This window comes from Plutella xylostella, chromosome 25, assembly GCF_932276165.1.
Source record: "Plutella xylostella chromosome 25, ilPluXylo3.1, whole genome shotgun sequence".
NCBI lineage: Eukaryota > Metazoa > Arthropoda > Insecta > Lepidoptera > Plutellidae > Plutella > Plutella xylostella.
Genome location: NC_064005.1, coordinates 9,012,535 through 9,033,714, shown reverse-complemented (window position 1 = coordinate 9,033,714; position 21,180 = coordinate 9,012,535). Strand labels below are relative to the sequence as shown.

The following is a 21,180-nucleotide window of genomic DNA, read 5'->3' as shown; positions in this document are numbered from 1 at the left end:
TCTAAATTTCTGTGCCTTACATCATCGACAAGGTAAACATAAAAACACTTCAAAAGTGGGTGAAACTTTATAAGGTACCAACACAAATTCCCCTAAGACATGGTTTAAATTTTAAAAGGTATTACTTTTTGTTGTCTATCCGCCTACCTACCATGCAAATTTTGATGGCTGTCTTCAGTAAATAAGGATATTATAAGAGCTTAAGTGTTTACATTAAAGGGCCCGCAGTGTTTTTTTCTTCAGATGCATAGTAATTGATAGAATAAACTTTCATGAAACTGTGTTGATTCTCGTTTGCTTTTGAATAATAAATATTTCTTTATGATAAACTAGTTATTATATGTTATATTAATTTTATGTTATGATAACAATGATGATAAATTTAATATCATAACATACTTAGTAGTTATACGTACTAATATTTTATACTATAAAATAAGCTTGATAAATAAGTGTAATTTATAAATAGGAGGAAACCTTATTTACTGAAAACTTATAGATAGGTTGCTGCATTTTTATTTTATCTTAAAAAAACAGAAAGTTATCGTAAACCTTTAAACCAAAGTTACATCAGAAAATTTGAGTTTAATAAGAAATACAGTAAAAATTTACATTTAAGTGAATAATAATGAAATCAATGCCGTTAAAATCGAATTAAATTTCATTCTATCAACCAAAAAAGCAACCAAATATCTAATCAACGACAATACAGCAACCTGTCACGAGGATGATTTTGAAGCGACCATCTCTAGAGTGGATTCCAACTCCGTGGATTCAATGAATGATGACGTCTCCTTATCCTTTACCCTTAAAGCTTCACCCCTTACCGTGCAACCTACCCTTGGTGGCTTGGCGCCCATATTGAAAAGAATCAATCCATTCGGTTCGTTTGTTCGAAATTTGAACGATATCGTGCCCATCTTCACCGCTTCCCATTTTGGCAGGATCTGTGGAGAATATTGGAGGTTATTTGTTAAATATTGTACTGGGTTTACAGACAGTCTTTTTGATATAATAAATTAAAAGTATAATATAGAAAGGTTGATCATTGGTCCACTTTCGGGAGATATTTTGGTTACCTACATTTATCAACATACTCGTATTTTATATTCAATAAGATCTCTTTTCACTTTATACTAAGATATTAATTATTTTGTATTGTTACACAAAATTTTATAAGTAACTGGGGTTCATTTTACTTTATGAACCTCATAGTCTATATGGTTATAAAAAGTTTTTAAATATATACCTACACCTGTTTTCAACCTCACATGCCTTCAACCTCACATGCCTTCAACCGGAGTCGTATAATCGCGGCAATCCATCAACATACAGCTTTTCATCGCGTTTTGTTTCTTTGAGGCCAACTAACTAAATGACGCTGAATTACCGCAGAAAATAAAGCACTTTCTAAATCGACATGCAATATTGCGTTGTTTAGACTTCAATCATCATCAAATTGTTTAACAATATTTGCCCCAATTCCATTGATACAGTTTGATTGTAGGTAAATAGGCTTTTGTATACTGCTCGAATACTTTTTTTATTTAAGAGTATTTGAAGCATGGCGTAATTAGGTCATCTTTGGGATTTTTATTTCATGTTTTCGAAGGTTTTAGTCACGTATTCGCAACGATATTCTCATATAAAAACACGTAATCCGTCACCTACACAAACGGCCAAACTGCCCAAAAAACGTCCGTGACATAAGGCCATAAGCCTTTCCAGGGTTTTCTCTCGAGTCTTGCGCCAATAAGCAAGCCCCAGAGCACCAATTAACAGCCGTCAAAAAATCACCTCCACGGCCAAGTCATTAAGAGAGCTTCAAGAGGCGCTACTCGGCGCACGGTGGAGGCAAATTCCGAGGGAACACTCAATTTTCGTAAGAATTTAAAGTGTTTTGCTTTTTAACTTTCTGATTTAGGTCTTTGCTGTTTAAGCTGAAGTTTGTCTGGTATTTGAAGCCTGTCAAAGGTTTTACTAGGGACAATACAGTGATCATCGTTTGTGAGACGTTTTTACTCGTTACGCCGTGTTTAGAGAACACTCTTTGTCTTTACTACTCTATCTTAATTATTCGTGACTACTAGATTCACTGGTACTATTTTTTATCATCATACGTTTCATACGAGGCCTGCACTATGTTTTGCTTATAACAAGTCAAAATACGTGTCGCTTGTTGCTTGGCTTAGTACGTGGTACTAGCGGCAACTGTCCACAGGACGTAGTTTTAGAGATTTGCTTTCCCCTTGTAGTAAGTGAATTGCTTTGTTAGGCACTTGCATTCAAGAGTGGTTTTAGAACACTGTACAAACAGACATACCCTATAGTTTATATAGACTTTGTACTGTGAGAGGATATTGTCGGAGTTTATTACAGAAAGTATACCAACAGTATTTTAAGTAACCAAGTTGTTTTGTACTCAGATTGTTATATTGCGCTTAATTGAAATTTCACTCCAACGGAAGGCATTTTCGTAAATACATAATTTATCATTATCAATTTACCACCTACCGTACAAAGACTAAGCCCCATAAGCTACACTTCCAGAAATGACTGTCCAAGCACCTCGAGCACTAGACTGGAGGCTTGAACTAGTGACTTGCACTTAATCTACTACCAAGTGGATGCTTTGTCTGCCCGGTCGAGGGCGCCCGGGGCGGGGCGGGCCGGGCGGCGTGGGCTGCGAGCTTTCGGACATGCAATTATTATCCCTAGTAGGGTTTTAATAACCAAGTTTGCTGTTGAATTAAATAAATAAATATGTGGGGACATCTCACACACGGCCATCCGACCCCAAGCTAGGCAGAATCTGTGTTATGGGTGTCGGACAGCTGATATATCTACACAAATACATAGATAGATAGATACTAAATATAAATATCAACACCCAAGACCCGAGTACAAATATCTGTCTTTAAACAAATATCTGCCCCAGCCGGGAATCGAACCCGGGACCATCGGCTCAGTAGTCAGGACACTAACCACTACGCCATTCGGTCGTCAATTTCTTTTGGTAGGAAAAAACAATGTCTATTTGAGTTGATAATACAATATATTGTATGTATCGGTATATTTGTATATAGGTTAATTAGGTATAATATTAAGTGACTTAGGTTTACTATTCTTTTCCTTTTTTTTAAATTCTTTTTTTGTACACCTTATTACCTATTTTTTCCTGTACCTCCTGCGGGTTGACTGGCAGAAAATGCTTTTAGCGTTAAGTCCACCCTTTGTACTTTTATTTGTAATATCTGTACAATAAAGAGTTAAATAAATAAAATAAATAAATAATTATGTAGCATTTATATTGAAAGAGTTGCATTTATCTAGAAGAGCCTCGTCCGCCGGCCACTTTTCTATTCTATACTCTACGGGGGTGCTAGTAGCTGCATCTGGCTTTCTCAGCTAGTGGTTGGTCTAAGGGCGCCTTCAAATTAGTCGCTAAGTGTCGCGCGGCTGCAGCGCTGCTGCAGCGCTGCAGTCGCGCGTTAGTAATTTATATGGAATTTAGACAGCAGCGCGGCTGCAGCGCTGCAGCCGCGCGACACTTAGCGACTAATTTGAAGGCGCCCTAAGAGCCTTGCTACAAAAGCTTAGACAATATTTATTTAGATTAACAGATGTTTAGCGCTCTCAAACGCCTAATAAATGTGAAAAATGTCGTCGTAAAATACTTTTTAAAATGTTTTAAAAATTTTGTGGTAATCCAGTATATGTCAGGATTTCTCAAGATATTTTCATTTACCATCACGTAGGCATCAAGTCATCCACGCACTATTAACTGCTGTGTGTCTATCTTGCCAGAAGGGCTTCATACCTACCTAGAAATCTGTGAGTAATTTTACCAATTCAAAATCGCTGTATCTTGAGCCTTGCACAACAGCCTGCAATTGATTAGATTGAGGACAATTCAGGATGTGCGGACTGCCTGAGTGACCCTCGGAGTTTGCTGGTCACTTTGTAGCGAGCACGACAAATTGGTTAAATTCACTTACGATTGTATAGTTTCACTTCACTACCATTAGGATGTAATAGATGATTTGTGGACATTGTGTTAAAAAATAAGGGTTTATAATCCGTTAAGTTGTAAAAAAAACATTCACGTTTTGAGTAGGGACGTAATTATTTCCTGTATAAATCCTCCATTTTCGAATATTTTCTTAGAGTGACGACCCATTTCAAGCAAGTAATAAATAATTAACAATCGTTTTCTGTGTCAGAATGTTTGTTTTGTTTTCAGATAAAGTATCCCTTCGATAATGTTTTAAAATCGAAGGCTGAAAAACATTATTTCGAAATCATGTAATGAATACTTAATCATCTTTTCCAAGAATAATGCATTACTGAATTTAACAACACCTAAAAACAATTCGACTATCTATAAATAATTAATAAACATTAAACTTAATATTACACATCAGTGTTAACTAGTCTAGAATTCTAGATAAGTATCATCTTATCCTTTTTAAAGTGTTTCAAAAGACATTACAACCACCAGCTGGCCTCTCTATGCTATTAGAAAGTCTTAATCAAACTAAGTGAAGCTCAATGTTTCTTTAACCGCACTGTAGTGAGGAAAACATACTTAGTAATTATCTACTGGCTGTAATTATTGCAGTGACAATGAAATAGATGTTCTGTTGCAGAAAAATAATAGTTTTCATTAAGAAAACTAGATATTATTAATGATTGGTTAATTGGTTTCAGAGAAAACTTGTGTCAGTAAAAAGGAAAGTCGAGATAAATTAAAAAGTATGTATGTAAGTATGTACGTTTATCTTTAAACCACACAGATTTACAGTTTTATAATAATAAAATTGAAATACAACACTACTAAACAATCATTTCATAATCATCATCTTGTAATAGACTACTGCTAGACAATAGGCACCTCCAAGGAAGCGCAATAAATCTCTGTCCTCCGCCTTCCTCATCTAGCCACAAATTTCGTAATATAAATATTGTAAATTTTATCATCCAGAGCAATGAAACAATGTCCTGTAACGTACTTATATCTTCATCCAATTATCTCAAGACGACGAGACTGTTGCACCGCCAGAGATATTGTAAAGGTGTCGTAAAAATGTAATTTGTCCCAGCTAAGCACGCCCCAGGGAAGATATTTTACCCTTTACTGCAATGTACTTGTCAATTGCACCGCCCCGGCTTTGTTAAAGCGTGAGATATTGAGAGAAAAAGATGGGTACTTCGAATGGAATAATAGAACGGAAAACATAGAACGCGGAACGCCAGCCACTGTTTTCTGTTATCCAACTACTACTATCTAATGCCAAGTTTACTCCACAGTAGAACACTCGGTCGGGGATTTTTAGTTTCCAGAAGCAATCCTAAAAGTATAAAAGCTATCAAATGCTTCTCGTCATCTCCATTACACTGTGATAATCGCTCGGCTACGGTTATAGTCTAGACTCTAGAGGCTTACGTAAAACACAGGTTATAGAGGTAAGAGGTTCATATTCCACTGCTTCAGAGTATTCCCAGCTCCTCGGCTTTCCTGGCCTTGGTTTCACTCAAGCTGGCGACTAAAAAGCAACAGTAGCTCCCCTGGAATATTTTACAAGAGTATCTCACCAAATGCGCGTCCCTGGTGGTGAAGGTGACGGGGTCAGCGGAGTCCACAGCCGTGCAGGCGTACTCCAGGCGCCCGGTGACCGCGATCAGCTTGCTGCCCGTCCGCGCCAGGTCTATGAGGTTCAGGCGGAGCGTGTCGGCGGAGAATTCCACCTGTAGGAAAGAGGGAGTTTAGGGATTGTTTGGGGTTTGATGGGAGCGCTTTTAACCAATACATGGCGTTGACATTATAGTACAAAGTAACAACGAGTGATGACAAGAACAATGTATAGAATGAAGACAATAAAACCTAGCGACAAGAACCATATTATATGTACCATGCTAGGCACCTTTGAGCCAGTTTGTTCCTGTCAGTCACATGTCCAGTCAATTCGTCTCGCTGCTTCATACCTTCTTCAAGCAGCACACGAAGTTAGTATGCACCCTGGCTCCGGGCAGGGCCCGTGCGTTGAGCGACCCGCCAACGTGCGTGCCCGAGCTGCCAGCAGCGTGAAGCCGGCACGACAGAGCAATAGTGACAGCAAAAGACGACATTCCTGCACCTGATAATACAGCCTGGCACCTGGCCACAAGAACCAGGGACCAAGCCAGGCAACCTCAAGATAGTTGGAAGCCAGGTGACAAGTCAAGTGGTCTGATTCCTACATACCTTCTTCAAGCAGCCCACGAAGTTGGTGTGCACCCTGGCTCCGGGCAAGGCCCTTGCGTTGATTGAGCCCCCCACTTGCGCGCGCGAACTCGCCAGCAGAGCGAAGCCATCGACATGACAGCGCAATAGTCACAGCGAGTGATGACAAACCAAGACATTACAACTGGCCAAAAAGATCAGGGGTCAATCCGTGAAGCCATGTACACCCGTACTAGTCGACATGGCATCTGGTTCTTGTCATCTTGTCTTGCTGCTTCCTTCACCTTCTTCAAGCAGCCCACGAAGTTGGTGTGCACCCTGGCTCCAGGCAGGGCCCGTGCGTTCAGAGAGCCCCCCACGTGCGCGCGCGAGTTGGCCAGCAGCGTGAAGCCATCGATATGACAGCGCAATAGTAACAACGAGTGACGACAACCCTGCACCTGACAGTACACCTGGCACCTGGCCACAAAACCAGGGACCAAGCCAGGCAACCTCAAGCTAGTTGGTAGCCAGGTTACATACAACTGGTCTGGATAGTAGGTACCTTCTTCAAGCAGCCTACGAAGTTAGTATGCACCCTGGCTCCGGGCAGGGCCCGTGCGTTGAGGGACCCCCCGACGTGCGCGCGCGAGCTCGCCAGCAGCGTGAAGCCATCGACATGACAGCGCAATAGTGACAGCAAGTTATGACAACCCTCAAAACAAAGACACTACAATCTGGCACCTGGCCACAAAACCAGGGACCAAGCCAGGCAACCCCAAGCTTGTTGGCACCAGATGTCAAGTCAACTGGTCAGCCTGCTACATACCTTCTTCAAGCAGCCCACGAAGTTGGTGTGCACCCTGGCTCCGGGCAGGGCCCGTGCGTTGAGGGACCCCCCCACGTGCGCGCGCGAGCTCGCCAGCAGAGTGAAGCCGCCTGCCGCGTGCGCGCGCGACCAGTACACGTCGTCTACTATTGCTGATACCTGGGGGGAAAGGGGTTTTGAGTACCCATGGCACGCCTGAAACCATCCTGACATCCTAACATCCTAACTAATATTATAAATGCGAAAGTAACTGTGTATGTCTGTTACTCTTTCACGCCAAAACTACTGAACGGATTTGAATGAAATTTGGTATACATATGGTCTAGACCCTGAGAAAGAACATAGGCTACTTTTTATCCCGGAACTCCTACGGAAACATTTTTTAAGGCGAAGCGAAGCTCGCGGTAACAGCTAGTTTCATATAAATGGTTAGTATATATACTTTGTTAAATACCTAACATTACTACAATCCGACAAAGTCAAGTTTTCTGCAACCTTTGCTTTTTAAGGTTTTCCCTTGAGAATTTTATGATAAAAAGTAGGTTATATGTTAATCCAGGTTGTCAGCTAATTTCATTGAGATTGGCCTGTTTCATTCCAGGATAGGCAAGGATGCATTGATGCTACAAATTACTGGAAGTGGTTCTTTGGGACTGTGAGACTCAAAAAGCTAATAAACAGAAAAGTTCCTTTGTTGCGCTAAAATGTATTCCCAATATCCCTAATGGATCAATAGTGAATATTCTAAAATGTCCCAGGAAGGTTTCTATAAAATGAAAAATGTAATATTCTTTGGAGTCCTGATATTGGAACTCTGAACTAGATTTTTCTCATCTGCAAAGTATCTTCAAAGCTTGAATTTACTTTGCAAGTTAGAAACTAATAAATGCCAATTAAATACGATTGAACTTTATGAAGCTTTTATATAGGTACATTTTATAATATTTTCCGTGCGTTATGAATATAGGCGAGATCTATATTTTCCCATCTTTATAAATGCTATAATTATGACCTCTGCGCTATTCATCCAAAATAACCTGAAATATCGTAATAGAACGTGCCCGAATGCTAAAATAGAATCGGACAACGTTAGTTTTTGTTTAGCTATTTAGCGACTCCCCTAAACGTGGAACATCTTACTGCTCTTCATTCATAAAAACGCCATCTTTTGCCTGTTGCAAAGACAGCGTTGTCGGACTTTACCTATCGTCAACGTCCAATTTCCAATCTCTTTGAGAGATTCAATTTCATTAGCGATTCCTCGTATCACCGCTTTGAAGTAAACGCTTCGTATTATGGATAGTAGGAAGATCGTAAGAAATAATTCGTTTCAAATCATAAACAGATTTAATTAATTTATGCATGATCTTATCGTTCAATTATGCCTAAATGCTTTTATCGAATGGTACCAAATAAATTGCGAATTATCTACTAAGGATGATAATTTCACTTTTTAAAAGAGTAATACCACAAAGCTTTGTGAGTAAAACATATTTTTTGTATGAAAAACACCCCCAGGGTCAAACGTTAAAACAGTTTTTAACTATTTGATTTTATTTTTATTATTCGTTCATTTATAATTATACAGAGCAAAAACCGCATTCATTCATATTTTATTAAAATTGTATTTTCCAATAACTTTATACCTGAAGTAGCCTCTCTTTAAACGCAATCAAATTTAATAAAAGCGGACACAACCGTCATGAATTCAACAATTTCAGTGAATTATGAATTGCTTAATTTTAAATAATGGCAGGTTTTGCTACATAATTCCGACGCTTAAACGTATAAACACGATTATAAATTGTCTAGTGGCCTTGAACTCTTCATGGTCACGGAAATGTATTTTCGCTTTTATAATTGCAAGAAAATTATGGCAAATACTTAACAGTTTAACAGGACAAATAGTCAAATCAGTTGACGAAGCCATAATAAAGGCATTCGTTACAGATCAAAGTGATGAAAAATACATAGCAAATATCTTTGCACGAACATTTGAAAAAAATGTCCTAGATATTGAACCAAAATGCAACCAACAACTAATGCATGAATCTGAATACATAATATCGACAGACAAATCAATGCTATACCAGAAAGCTACAAATAGAAATATTCACAAAATTATAAAAAACCTCAATCCCCGTAAGTCACCAGGACAGGACGGCATACGTCCTATCGACATAAAAATTATCGGAGACAAGATAGTCACAGCCATTACCAACCTCATAAACACGAGTATAAAAACCACAATATACCCAGATGAATTAAAGTTAGGAATCGTTAGACCGATACACAAAAAAGGTAAACATGACTGCTTCTCGAATTACCGACAGATAACAATACTACCAATCTTAGACAAAATTTTCGAAAAATATATAGCTGGTCTCATCCACAGATACTATGAAGACAACAACATACTGACAGACACACAATTTGGATTTAGAGCTCAAAAAAGCACAACACTTTTACTATCAAAATTTACCGATGAAATTAATACTTACCTGGATGAGAAGCAACATGTTGTGCTCGTGTTTATCGACTACAGCAAGGCATTCGACACGCTTAAACACGATTACCTCATTAAGAAATTAGATAGTACAGGCATCCGGGGACCATTGCTACAATGGTGCCAAAACTACCTCACCAACCGCAAATATCGAGTCAAAATAAACGACTGCTACAGTGATGATGTTAAGGTCTCAATAGGCACGGCCCAAGGATCCGTCCTTGGTCCCCTTCACTACCTGGTTTATGTAAATGACGTCACTAACATTATTAAACATTGCTCCCTATATCAGTTTGCAGATGACACTTGTTTAATAGCAGCGGACAAAAGTGTGACAGAGGCAATGAAAAAGCTACAAAAAGATTTCACAGCGTTGGTAAAATGGTCACATGATGCAGGACTAATTCTAAACGCTCAAAAAACCCAAATGATGCACATAAGATCCAGCCACAACCCTACAGACCATCATGTAAGATTGATAGCACATAACCATGATTGCTTACACACGAACAACTGCAATAACTGCGAAACAATTGAACAAGTCAAAACAGCAACTTACCTTGGTCTCATCATAGATGATAGATTTAATTGGGAGCCACATGTCAATAAGGTATGTGATAAACTTAGAGGAGTCCTTGCCAAAATATCCATAGTTAAATACAAGGTACCGTACAGTGTTTTATTAAATATGTATAAAGCACTTGTGGAATCCATAATATTCTATGGAATCACAAGCTATGGACGAACCTATAAATCCTATCTCGACAAAATATGCAATTTACAAATAAGACTACTAAAAAAGATTGTACCACCAAAAATTAAACAAAAATGTAAAGGTGAATATCAGAGACTATTCCAATACTGTGGGATATTACCGGTCCACAGACGGGTGGAATACGCGCTGATCGTTGAGCAATACGACCAACACAACATGCTAAATCCTATCGAGCACAAAATACATACTAGAAGCATCACCAACAAAAAAATGACAACTGCACGCTTTAAAAATATATACGGACGTAGAACGAATAAATACATAGTTCCTACACTATTTAATGAATTGCCAACCACACTTAAAAATGAAATAAATAATAAAAACCTGAAAAATAAACTAAAAGAATACTTTGTAAAAAACCTACCTACCTAAATAAACAACCATATTATACTTACGTATAGTACCTACCTATTTTTATTAAACAAAATGCTTTAAAACATACCTATAAACTAAATTTATAATCATAAAACTAATATCTGTCTTTCTAGTAAAGAGCAACCTGTATATATATATAGCTGCCATCCATAAAAACTCTTATCTATGATCTATGACTGAACCAGTTCAAGCGGGCTACCGACCGAAACGCGTAAGCGACGCTGTTTGCATGGCGGTTACGACGTTTTTGCCGCGAGCCCGGTGTAGCTGACTTTAACTAACGCTAATAAAATTTTACTCACAATAAAATAGGTACTTGCTTTTGTATTAAGTCAGGAGTGTACGATGTGTTAAGATAATACCTATAAGTATAATACTTCACCGATTAATGTACTGTAATGTTTAACCGTGAATGTATCGTAATATTGTACCTACTATATGTGTAAATTCATTTTAATGTGCCAAGACAAACCATTTCGGTTTAATGGCGCTGTTAAACAAAAATGTAATCTATATATGCCTGTTTTTATAAATATAAATAAATAAAATATAAAATAATAATATATACTGTTTACTGCATAATATTTATAATTTAGTCTTCAGTAGGTATGTCAAAAAAGTCTCATTGCTTTACTTACATTTAGAAATCAACAAGCTAGATCTTGCCCGATACATGTTCTTCAATTCCTCGACCGGTCATTGGTACCGCAATCTTAATCTTATCTATTTGGAAACCGAAGTTCGCTAACTATAGTTTAGTTGGGATTTGAGGAAACCTCCCCAAGGTATTCGATAGTACAAGTTGAAGATCAAAAAGTTGTGCCATTAATAACGTTATTAGAGATAACGAGTTTAAGGGCGGATATTATTAAACTAGCTTTTCCCGAGAGCTAAAAAAGCTTTGCCTTAAAAGATTTTCCCGCGGAAAATCATACTAATACATGTTTTTTTCCAGGATGGCCGCTTCCTAAATACCAAATTTTATTTAAATCCATAAGTAGTTCACAAAGCCTTTATCAGTTCTGAAGAGTCTTGAAATGTATACCTGTCATCGCTTCTACTTCTAACGGATATTGTTCTTTAAACAGTATTAATTAGAATATAAAATAGCTTAGACACTTACCCGACAGAAGCTCGTAAATGGAGTGATCTGAAAATAGAAACAAATTGATAAATTAAAATATATTGCAGCGATATTATAAAGTACCAAAAAACCACCACATCGAAATTAAGTTGCTTTATGATTTAAAAAAAAAATTAGCTGAGTAATTACAAATTTTATCAATTATCTGGCTAAGATCAGATTAGAAAGAGAGGGTTCAGATCAGAAAGAGAGGGTTGGAACCCTCAGGAATCATGAGCCAACAACTGTGTTAACCAGTGTAGAACCAGGCAATTGAATGGGCAGTTATTAATATCCAAGGCATATTACACAACCACAGTGTTTCCAACCGGAATGCTCATTGTCGGAATAATTCAAATACTCGATGGCAACCAATTTATAACAAATCAATTCTAAACGCTAATATAGGTTATTTGCGGTCAAATTATTCCGTGCCATTGTCGAGAGCTATTGAATCCTACAATACATTATGTATTTTTTTAATTAGCTACGTATACACTATACAGTTGCAAAAGTGGTATACAAAGCGACAGGGTGTTAATCAGGGAATCATTGTAAGCAACTTTTATGCTACGACGATTGAAAAATTGAGAATAAAAAGATTATCTTTTGAAACATTGTTGTTCATTATTTGACAAACCAAATCACTTTATCAAATGAGCCCACCCCCTTTCTGCTTAGTACATATCTGTAGAAGTTACCACTTTTGCAATGACACCTTGTTTAAACTGACGAGCACAGCTGCGTATTTCTTGTTTGTATCTCATTTGAAACATTATATGTTATTCTATTGAAGATTGTGGCAGATTACTGTCTTAATCTGTAGAAAAAATATATTTCAACACTACAAATTAAATCGATAAATCTCACAGATTCACCTTTAGCTGAGTGTACCGAACAGAGTTGCCGACAGGGCGTCGATTGTAAAACGGCTTACATATTTAATGCCATCGACCAATGTGGAAACGGTCACGCGAAGCACAATTCTTTTTTGCCCCTGTATTGTGTAACTTTTCTGTTAGAAACCGGTGATAATTGGAATCAACTTAGCGACTTATTAACCAAAACACAATAAATTCTAATAAAAAAGGAATAAACCTAATAACATATCATTATATTCAACAAAAACTTTTTTGAAATCATATTTTTCAGTAAAAAGTCAGATAGAAGAGTAATTAAATTAACTCTTTATTTGTACACCAAGAAGTAATTTTAAATTTAAGTAGGTAATTTTAACTTAAAATATTTTTAAATTATTGATCAATAAAGCTCTAAGTTGACAGCCATTTCATAACAACCAATCTCACTCACGGAATTACGGAATACAGGAGCTGTTCATTCGAAATCCAATGAACCTAAACATTTTGTGGTTAATCCTGGGTAATCTGTGTGCAGAGATGAAAGAATGTTGAAAACGACGATCAAACAACCTTGTCGTATATTATTTTGCGGTTATTGTATGCCCAAAAGATAAAAGAGCTTTGATCTGTTGGTAAAACAATTATTAAAGGACTGTAATATTTGCTTATGATAAGCTTATGTTAAAAATTTACATAGGCATTTGTTATGAAAGTAGAAAGAAATACTTGCATCGATAGTATTGTTTTAAATTAAGCCGATATCATCTGTAATCTTCAGATTTTCAACAGGAAATTATTTATGTAAGTGATGTTTATTAGTGGCCACCAAGGCTCACTCAAAACGCAATCACGAAACCACACTATCGGTATAGTGTATGTTTTCAATCAAAACTAGTAAGTCAATTTAGATGTTACGACGTATGTATTAAGGGCATTGAGTAAGGCAAGCGAGTCCTCCACTGTACCTGCAAATACCAAACACGGCACACGATTCCAGTTTCAATTTGCTGGTAAAAAGTTCCATTTCAATTCTCCAATTAATTCCTTCGCCGTTCTTTCTCAAGGTCCGCTGTAAGGTTAGAAAATTGGGTTTCTTTCGTGTTGTTGGTCGCACACTGTGTTTTTAATTTATTTGGTTTCTTTTTTGTTGGTGCACGGATGACTGCAATGAAATTGTGTTTGTAGTTCCTACAAAATCGGGTTCGAATCTCAGCCGCTGCTTATAAACTTTGTTGAATATAAAATAATAATTCTTGCTTGCTTGCTTGTTTCGACCACTATGTTTATATTTTAAACTCAAGGGTTATTCTTTTCACTGGGAACACCCAAATATTCCGAAAAACGTTTTTCCGAATTTGATAACACCGAATATGTAATTTACGAAATATTCCAATACCGATTTTTTAAAATACCGAATTATAAAAATCACGAAAATTATAATTTCGAATATTATAATCGCGAACATTTGTTATTACGATTGTTAAATATACGAACGTAAAAAAATACGATTACTTTAATATACGAAAAATAAAATACCGATTTATTATAATCACGAAAAATTCAAATCCCGATCGGAAAAATGATAATTCGTGATTTTGTCAAAAAAAACATAAACGTTTTTTAAACCTTAGAACCAAAACCAAAAGATAGGTGCGACGACGAGCAAAGCGAGGAGGAGCGTGTTAGGTGCACATAGATATCGAAAAACAAAGCGGAGCGCAGCGAAGCGGAGCGGAGCGTTTCAAATATAGAGCAAAACAATTGTTAAATAGAAAACTATTTGTAGTATTTGTTGTTAAGTAACACAAGAAAGCAATACAATTGCTCGGATTTTTACTGTGTTACTAAAAAACCTTGGGACCTAAACCTAAAGATAGGTGCGACGACGAGCAAAGCGAGGAGGAGCGTGTTAGGTGCACATAGATATTGAAAAACGAAGCGGAGCGCAGCGAAGCGGAGCGGAGCGTTTCACATAATATAGCTTAAAAATACATGTATAATAGATAACTACTTATTTCTTGTCAACTAAATTACATTTGGGGATTTGTATTTTCGGAATATTAAAACTTCGGGATTCGTAATTTTAACAATTCGATATAATACAAATCGTACATTTCAAATATCGAAATTATAATATTCGGAAATTTGACTTTCGTCATTTTAATAAATCTGTTTTTTGAAAATTCGTTTTATCAACTATTCGTGATTTTCATTATTCGGAAACTTGAAATTCGGGATTGTGAATCATTCGGAACTTTGAAATTCGTAATAATAAAAATCGTTATTTTCATATTCGTAAAAAAGTAATTCGGAATTATGTAGTGTACCCCTTTTCACTGCATATCGCGTAAATTAATTGCACGCGTAAATAAAAAAATCCATCTTTCCTTTACGAATTCCCAAAAGTTGGAAGAACAGAATTTGTTAACAACAACCAATCATTCTGTTTCGGCTTACTAAACCATTTTTCCCACAAGTATTATATCTATATTTGTCCACCAGCCCGCACTAGGCCAGCGTGGTGGACTAGGCCTAAAACCCTTCCTTCATTGGAAGGTGACCCGTGACCCGCCAGTAGGGACGTGATGGGTCGTGATGATACCTTTATCTTCCATCTTTATCTTATTGAACCTACCTCCTGAATCCTCCTATGAACAGTCAGTTTATGCCACTGGTGGTCGTCGAAGCGCGTCTTGGCGGGCTTGATGTGCATCTCCTGCTTGCCGTTCCCCAGCCCCATGGTGAGGGACACGCCGCCGTCGCGCACCGCCAGGTTCAGGTAGTCTGCCTCGTGGCCTGGGAGAGAGGGATGGATAGTAGTAGTTACTATAATAGTAGTAAGCAGTAGTCTTTCTCGTGATCTAAGGGTAGAACGGGATGGAAAGAAAATATTACTTAACATGAATTACGGAAAAAAAATAAACTGACAGCCTGGCACCTGATGTTCGCGCATGTTGCATTTTGTGTATTAACGAAAAGAGATAATTCAGAGCGCGTCCTTGCAACAACAACAGTCCAAATACCGAATGAGCAGCAAATCACCAAACGCGTCGCTCACGCGATACTGGTATACTATTTCACAATTTACTTCCGAGGAGACCTAAAAAGTGAATACTTATACAAAGATAGTGTCTCATTCTCACTCACTCGCGAGGACTTTCTGGGACTGAACACCCTAGAGCAGCTGAGTTATGCACTTTGAGGGTTTATACAGGAAAAACCCAGTACAGGCCGCAGACAATAGATTTAGGTTTCAGCGCAGTTTACCTGACTAAAAAACTTTAGTTTATTTTTCACAAGCTTCTGTTGCAAACCGAAGTAAGTTTCAAAGTTATACGACGTGCAACACAAGACTGGTTTGTAACAAGAAAACAACTGAGTTAAAAGAATTCACAGTCAAGACAAAATGTTTGCTGGCGATTTTCACTGCATATGGAATGATTTCTAAATCAGTAGCAAGAACAAGCTTTGTAGGAAAGCAAGAAAAAGAATCAATATGATATCGAACACTAAACGGTAACTTTAAATCCATGTATTTTTTTTCAGAACAGGAATTGCGCTATAAAATTATTCATTGATCGCACTGAAAATTAAAATGGTAAGAACTTAATAGTTTTTATAAACCATCATCAGCAAACGATACATTACCTCTAGTTACAGAGCTACGAAGACAAACAGCCCTTCACCCCTCCTATTTAACCACCATTAGGTACATCTCCACAAAGGTTACAATACATCCCCACGTATGTATAGCCAGTAAAACCTCACAAACCCAAATCACATACTAATTCATCCCCACATACCGGTATAGAACAGCAGTCCGTTCGGCTGTCTTGTCTTGAAGTAGAGCGAGATGGTGTCCTGCGTGCTGACGATGGGCTCGCCGCCGGTCTGCGTCAGGTCGTACGACAGGAACTCCGCGCCGCGGAACGTCGCTTCTGACGGCGCCTTGTCTGTAACAAGCGGGATTAATGTTATTATGTTATTCCCGAAAGGTAAACGAAAGGAGCACCACCGCAAGAGTAACTTTATAACTTTATAAAGTTCGGTTCACCCTTGCCATTCAGCGACTGACGCTATTCTGACAGGTAATCCATTCACCAGGTGACAAACCCTAGACGCGCACTAGTGTCTCGATTTCGTCACTGACACGCTAAAGAAAAAGAAGAATTATCTTTCCAACATAATTAAATTGATGACGGCAGTGACTTTGATTAATTACTGCATTTCAATAAAATAACCGAATCGTGCTAAAATAAATAATTGATCCAGTTTCGGGAACCCCATTTCGAGAATAATATTAATTACTGTTAGCATCTGGTATGCGGACCGTGACTCGGGAAATGCTTGATACCAAAAACTGTCTGCTACGACACGACGTCGTCGTTTAGTGATTATAATCCTTAAAATATTTTGTCAAATTTCAGAAAATTTTATCATTACACAATTGTTGTTGTTGTTGTGTGTTGTGTTGTTTATCAGACTCTAGTCTTGAATAATTATAGTTATGTAACCTTTATTTACATATCATTGACCTATTAATCCCACGGAATCTTCTGGACTAATCAAACGCAAAAATAATCTCAGTGAGCAAACCTAGCGCTAACGAGGAAAAAATAATAGATTACACTAGTTATGTTAAAGACAAAGAGTTATGACTCCACATCTATACCTACAGTCACACTGCCTCCGAGAGACTAGCAAGTTCTCGAGTGCCGCCATTAATTAGTTTAAGCGTCGAGAGTGTCGGGAACTAAATCTACATATTTTGATAGTTCGTAAGCTATTTGCTTTGTAAATGCCAAGCATAACAGTTGTACAAGGTGTCTTGTCTTGTGAACGGTAGATATTAAACCTCTACGTAGGTTTAATAAGTTATCATTAAAAAGAGATTTATCATTTATACAATTATAATAATATTAATAAAAGAGGGCGGTTACGGTAAAAAACCTTTAAATTTAGTAAAATAACTATGAATTTATCAGACAACATCACAGAATTCATATCATTGTTAAATTATGATGATAATAGAGAATTGTATTGTAATAACTTAATAGGTACCTGAATAAAACTAACAAACATTTCATTCACTGTAACACGTTTTTGTCTTATCAAAGTAAAATAGCAGAACATGTTAAAAATACGGCAAAAAGACAACCGAAAAAACTTGCACAACTTCATTAATCAAAAAAACTGTCTCGTACAAAAAGGTAAAGTTGCATAATGGCAAAGAATAAGTACCAAGAAGTGGAGAAGCGACACTGTAACGACACGAGCGGGCGCTTTGGCGCGCTCATTACTCATTAAAGTCATTAATTAATTTGAAATGCAAGATGAAGTTGGGAGTTTCATGGAGTATATTTGTGTGCATGTGCGCATGCCTTTGTGAATATGCATTTAATAGTTACCGTAAACGGCAGTTTAAACCAATTATGGGTTTCTCTTAAGGTGAATAGGAGGTAAATTGAATTGTTCACGTGTTGGTGAAATTGGTTACCTACGGCTAGATTTGCCTGATTTGCAAATCACCTATAATGATCTCTAACTAAATACGGGGTGCTAAATTCAAACTCACATTTTAAACTTTAAAAGAAACCTCATTTGTGTAATAAAATAAATCGTAAAACAGAAAAAAATACGTAAATGAGAAACTCCTGAAAAGCCCGACCACGGCGCCAAATTCATTAATAAAACTGCGAGGCACCGCAAAGCTAATAACTCATACTTAATACGACCTTTTAGAAGTTTCGTCCTCAGCCGAGTTTTGCACCAAAGACGTAGACTTAGCATGCAGTTTTAATCGAGCTCCAGAAGTTGTAACACTTCGCTATAACACCTTCGGAGAGAGCAATTGATTAGTAAAGTTGGCAAGACTGATGGTCGTATCTGTAAGTTGGTAACTTGTATTGGCAATGCTCAGTTATTCAGAGTCGCTTTTCTGTTTTCTGGTCGATTGTTCTTTGTCCATTCATAAGTTTTATTTTAGACATAAACCCCTGCATTCATAGAACTTATAAAGTGACTTTGATACGTTTATAAATTAGTGAAAACACACGAGGTCCAATTCCTGTCAATGTCGCTTTGCAATCCTCTTCTAAACGTACAGTTAGTACCTACCTACACCTACTAAGAATTCGGAGAACATAATAGGTGTAGGTAACAACGAAAATCGTTGATCACTTTACCTAAGCTTTCGTGTACTGTAGGTACTTATCCCAGAGTTCCCACGGGAAAGTCGCGGGTAAAAACCAGTACATGTAAGATAGTCGTGCTGAAACCCCGTGACCCGGAAGTAAAGGCCCACGTTATCAGTGCATTCAGCTGAAAGACTCGTGTAACCTGCAGGGAACATTTTACATGGCTCTTACTGCCGTATACTTAAGAGCTAAAATTTACCGTTACGTCGGTATATGATATATGACATTTTAACGAGCGAACGAGATCTTTAGAAAATTTCATCACACGTGTAAGCGCTTCTGTGATACTCGCAAGTTTTAATACTATTAAATAAAAATATATATTTCAACTATAAAAAACCCATATTCCCTTCATTCCTTGTTATATTTTATGAGCTTCAAAAGCTAGGTTTTCTACACACAGATACCTTTATCATAGTTTCCCACAAACTCAAGATTCTACGATGCTGTAATTGACATGAAATTCAATAACACTTTTTCAAATTTCCCACGGGCTCAATTCGTTCCAGAAACGCGTACTTCCACACACAACATACGTTATACTCTGTCGATATTATAGTAACTGTTATTACTTAAATAAACAAAGGCTCTACAATAACTGTTTTATTATGTATGGCTCGAATTTTTCATTTCCGTTAGCATAATAAATTATTGTTATGATAGCATTATCTCATAAATGGTATGAAGACGACGCGGGACGCTAGCAAATAATAACGCGTAATATAAAGGTTAAAATAATAAAAAGGGTTTATGTGCCACCATTATTATTACGTAGCTTTTTATATTCGTAATTTTTAGGTTTCATAAACATTTTAGAAATTTAAAAAGGAATTACCTTTTGTGATTTACTCCCTATTTTGAATTGAAAATAATAAAAAGCTTTGGCCATGTGGTTGCAATAGCGGATTAGATCATCATGTTCTTTTATTATTTCAACAAATATTTAGATTGTAGTAAATATGTATAATAGGAGTTACACTTTTTGGAAAAATGCTCTTAAAGATAAGTTTTGATTGTTTTAATTGTAGGAACGCAAGACAGACGCAATACATTGCCTTTCAAGAGGGGGTACAGTACAGGATAGAAAGAGACATGAGGTTTCAAGATAGAGCGAGACAGGTAAGCTGATTTAAAAAAGAATCTTAAAAGAGACATATTTCATTCGAGGCCGCAATAAAACTCCTAAGAAGTTACATTAGGCCAGGTGTTTCTGAACTTTACTGGTACATAAGTATCAGTTTTATGTAAAAAGCTTTACTAATTTAGATTTAAAAAGTTTGAGTAGTCTTAGGTGGCTTTAATTAATTATTATAAAGAGTTCTTGATCTGAAAGAGGCTAAGAAAACATAATTATTATTCTCATTATTACTTACAGTTTACTGCTAAAGTATTAAAAACAGTTTTCTATTCGTGCGGTATTTACTGGACACGCTGTATAACATAATACTAACGTGATTCGTTTTTCAAACACTGACTTACGAAATAAACATAACAGGTATCTTGAAAATAATACATTTATATAGCGTAATTTACATAGTAGTTGAAACATTTTTCGCTGACCCAAACTTTATGAGTCAGCTGGGAGCAATGTAACTAATCTAAGCCGAGAGATATTTTATATTGTGGAGGGAGATCCGCCATTTTAGATTTTATGTTCGCGCGATCTAACACCCGACAATATTTTCTTTATTACTGTAAATATCCTTCCACTCAAATGTTCGCTGGAATAAATCGCTTTGTGTACAAATAAACAATATCTATCGATCTATTTTTTCAAGACAATATATATTCTACGACTTTTGGTAATTCCTGAAAACGCACATTTTACTCATTGTTGAAAAGAAATAAAAATCGACAATAATATTATGACAAAAATTACAATAGGTACATACACTTATAAGCTTTGCCTACATAATATTTTCCTAAATCATAATTAGACCAAAGCTATCTTATATAAGGGGCTTACCGCAGATTGTAATCATTAAAATTCAGAGACCCACGTTACTATTAGCACAGTAATACCTTCATTCTAACCTGATACCCTATTCAGACAAACTCAGCGAGTCTAAAACCACAGAAAAGTAGATTTAGAATGTACGAACAAGATGGTGCGTGTCACATACAAAACTAATTCAAAATGATGACGACCGAATGGCGTAGTGGTTAGTAACCCTGACTACTGAGCCGAAGGTCCCGGGTTCGATTCCCGGCTGGGGCAGATATTTGTTTAAACACAGATATTTGTAGGTACTCGGGTCTTGGGTGTTGATATTTATATTTAGTATCTATCTATCTATGTATTTGTGTAGATAT

At 36.9% G+C, this 21,180-nt stretch overlaps 1 protein-coding gene across 1 annotated transcript in view; it reads right to left on the bottom strand.

The window, feature by feature from the left end:
* LOC105384853 (neurexin-1) overlaps positions 1-21,180 on the bottom strand; it is a 114,580-nt gene that overhangs the window by 23,619 nt on the left and 69,781 nt on the right. The window contains exons 6-11 of the mRNA XM_048630086.1: positions 16,474-16,623; positions 15,306-15,466; positions 11,811-11,837; positions 7,032-7,190; positions 5,596-5,748; positions 840-947 (exon numbers count right to left, since the gene is read on the bottom strand). Coding sequence (XP_048486043.1) covers positions 840-947; positions 5,596-5,748; positions 7,032-7,190; positions 11,811-11,837; positions 15,306-15,466; positions 16,474-16,623 — 758 coding nt within the window. The remainder of the gene's footprint in view (positions 1-839; positions 948-5,595; positions 5,749-7,031; positions 7,191-11,810; positions 11,838-15,305; positions 15,467-16,473; positions 16,624-21,180) is intronic.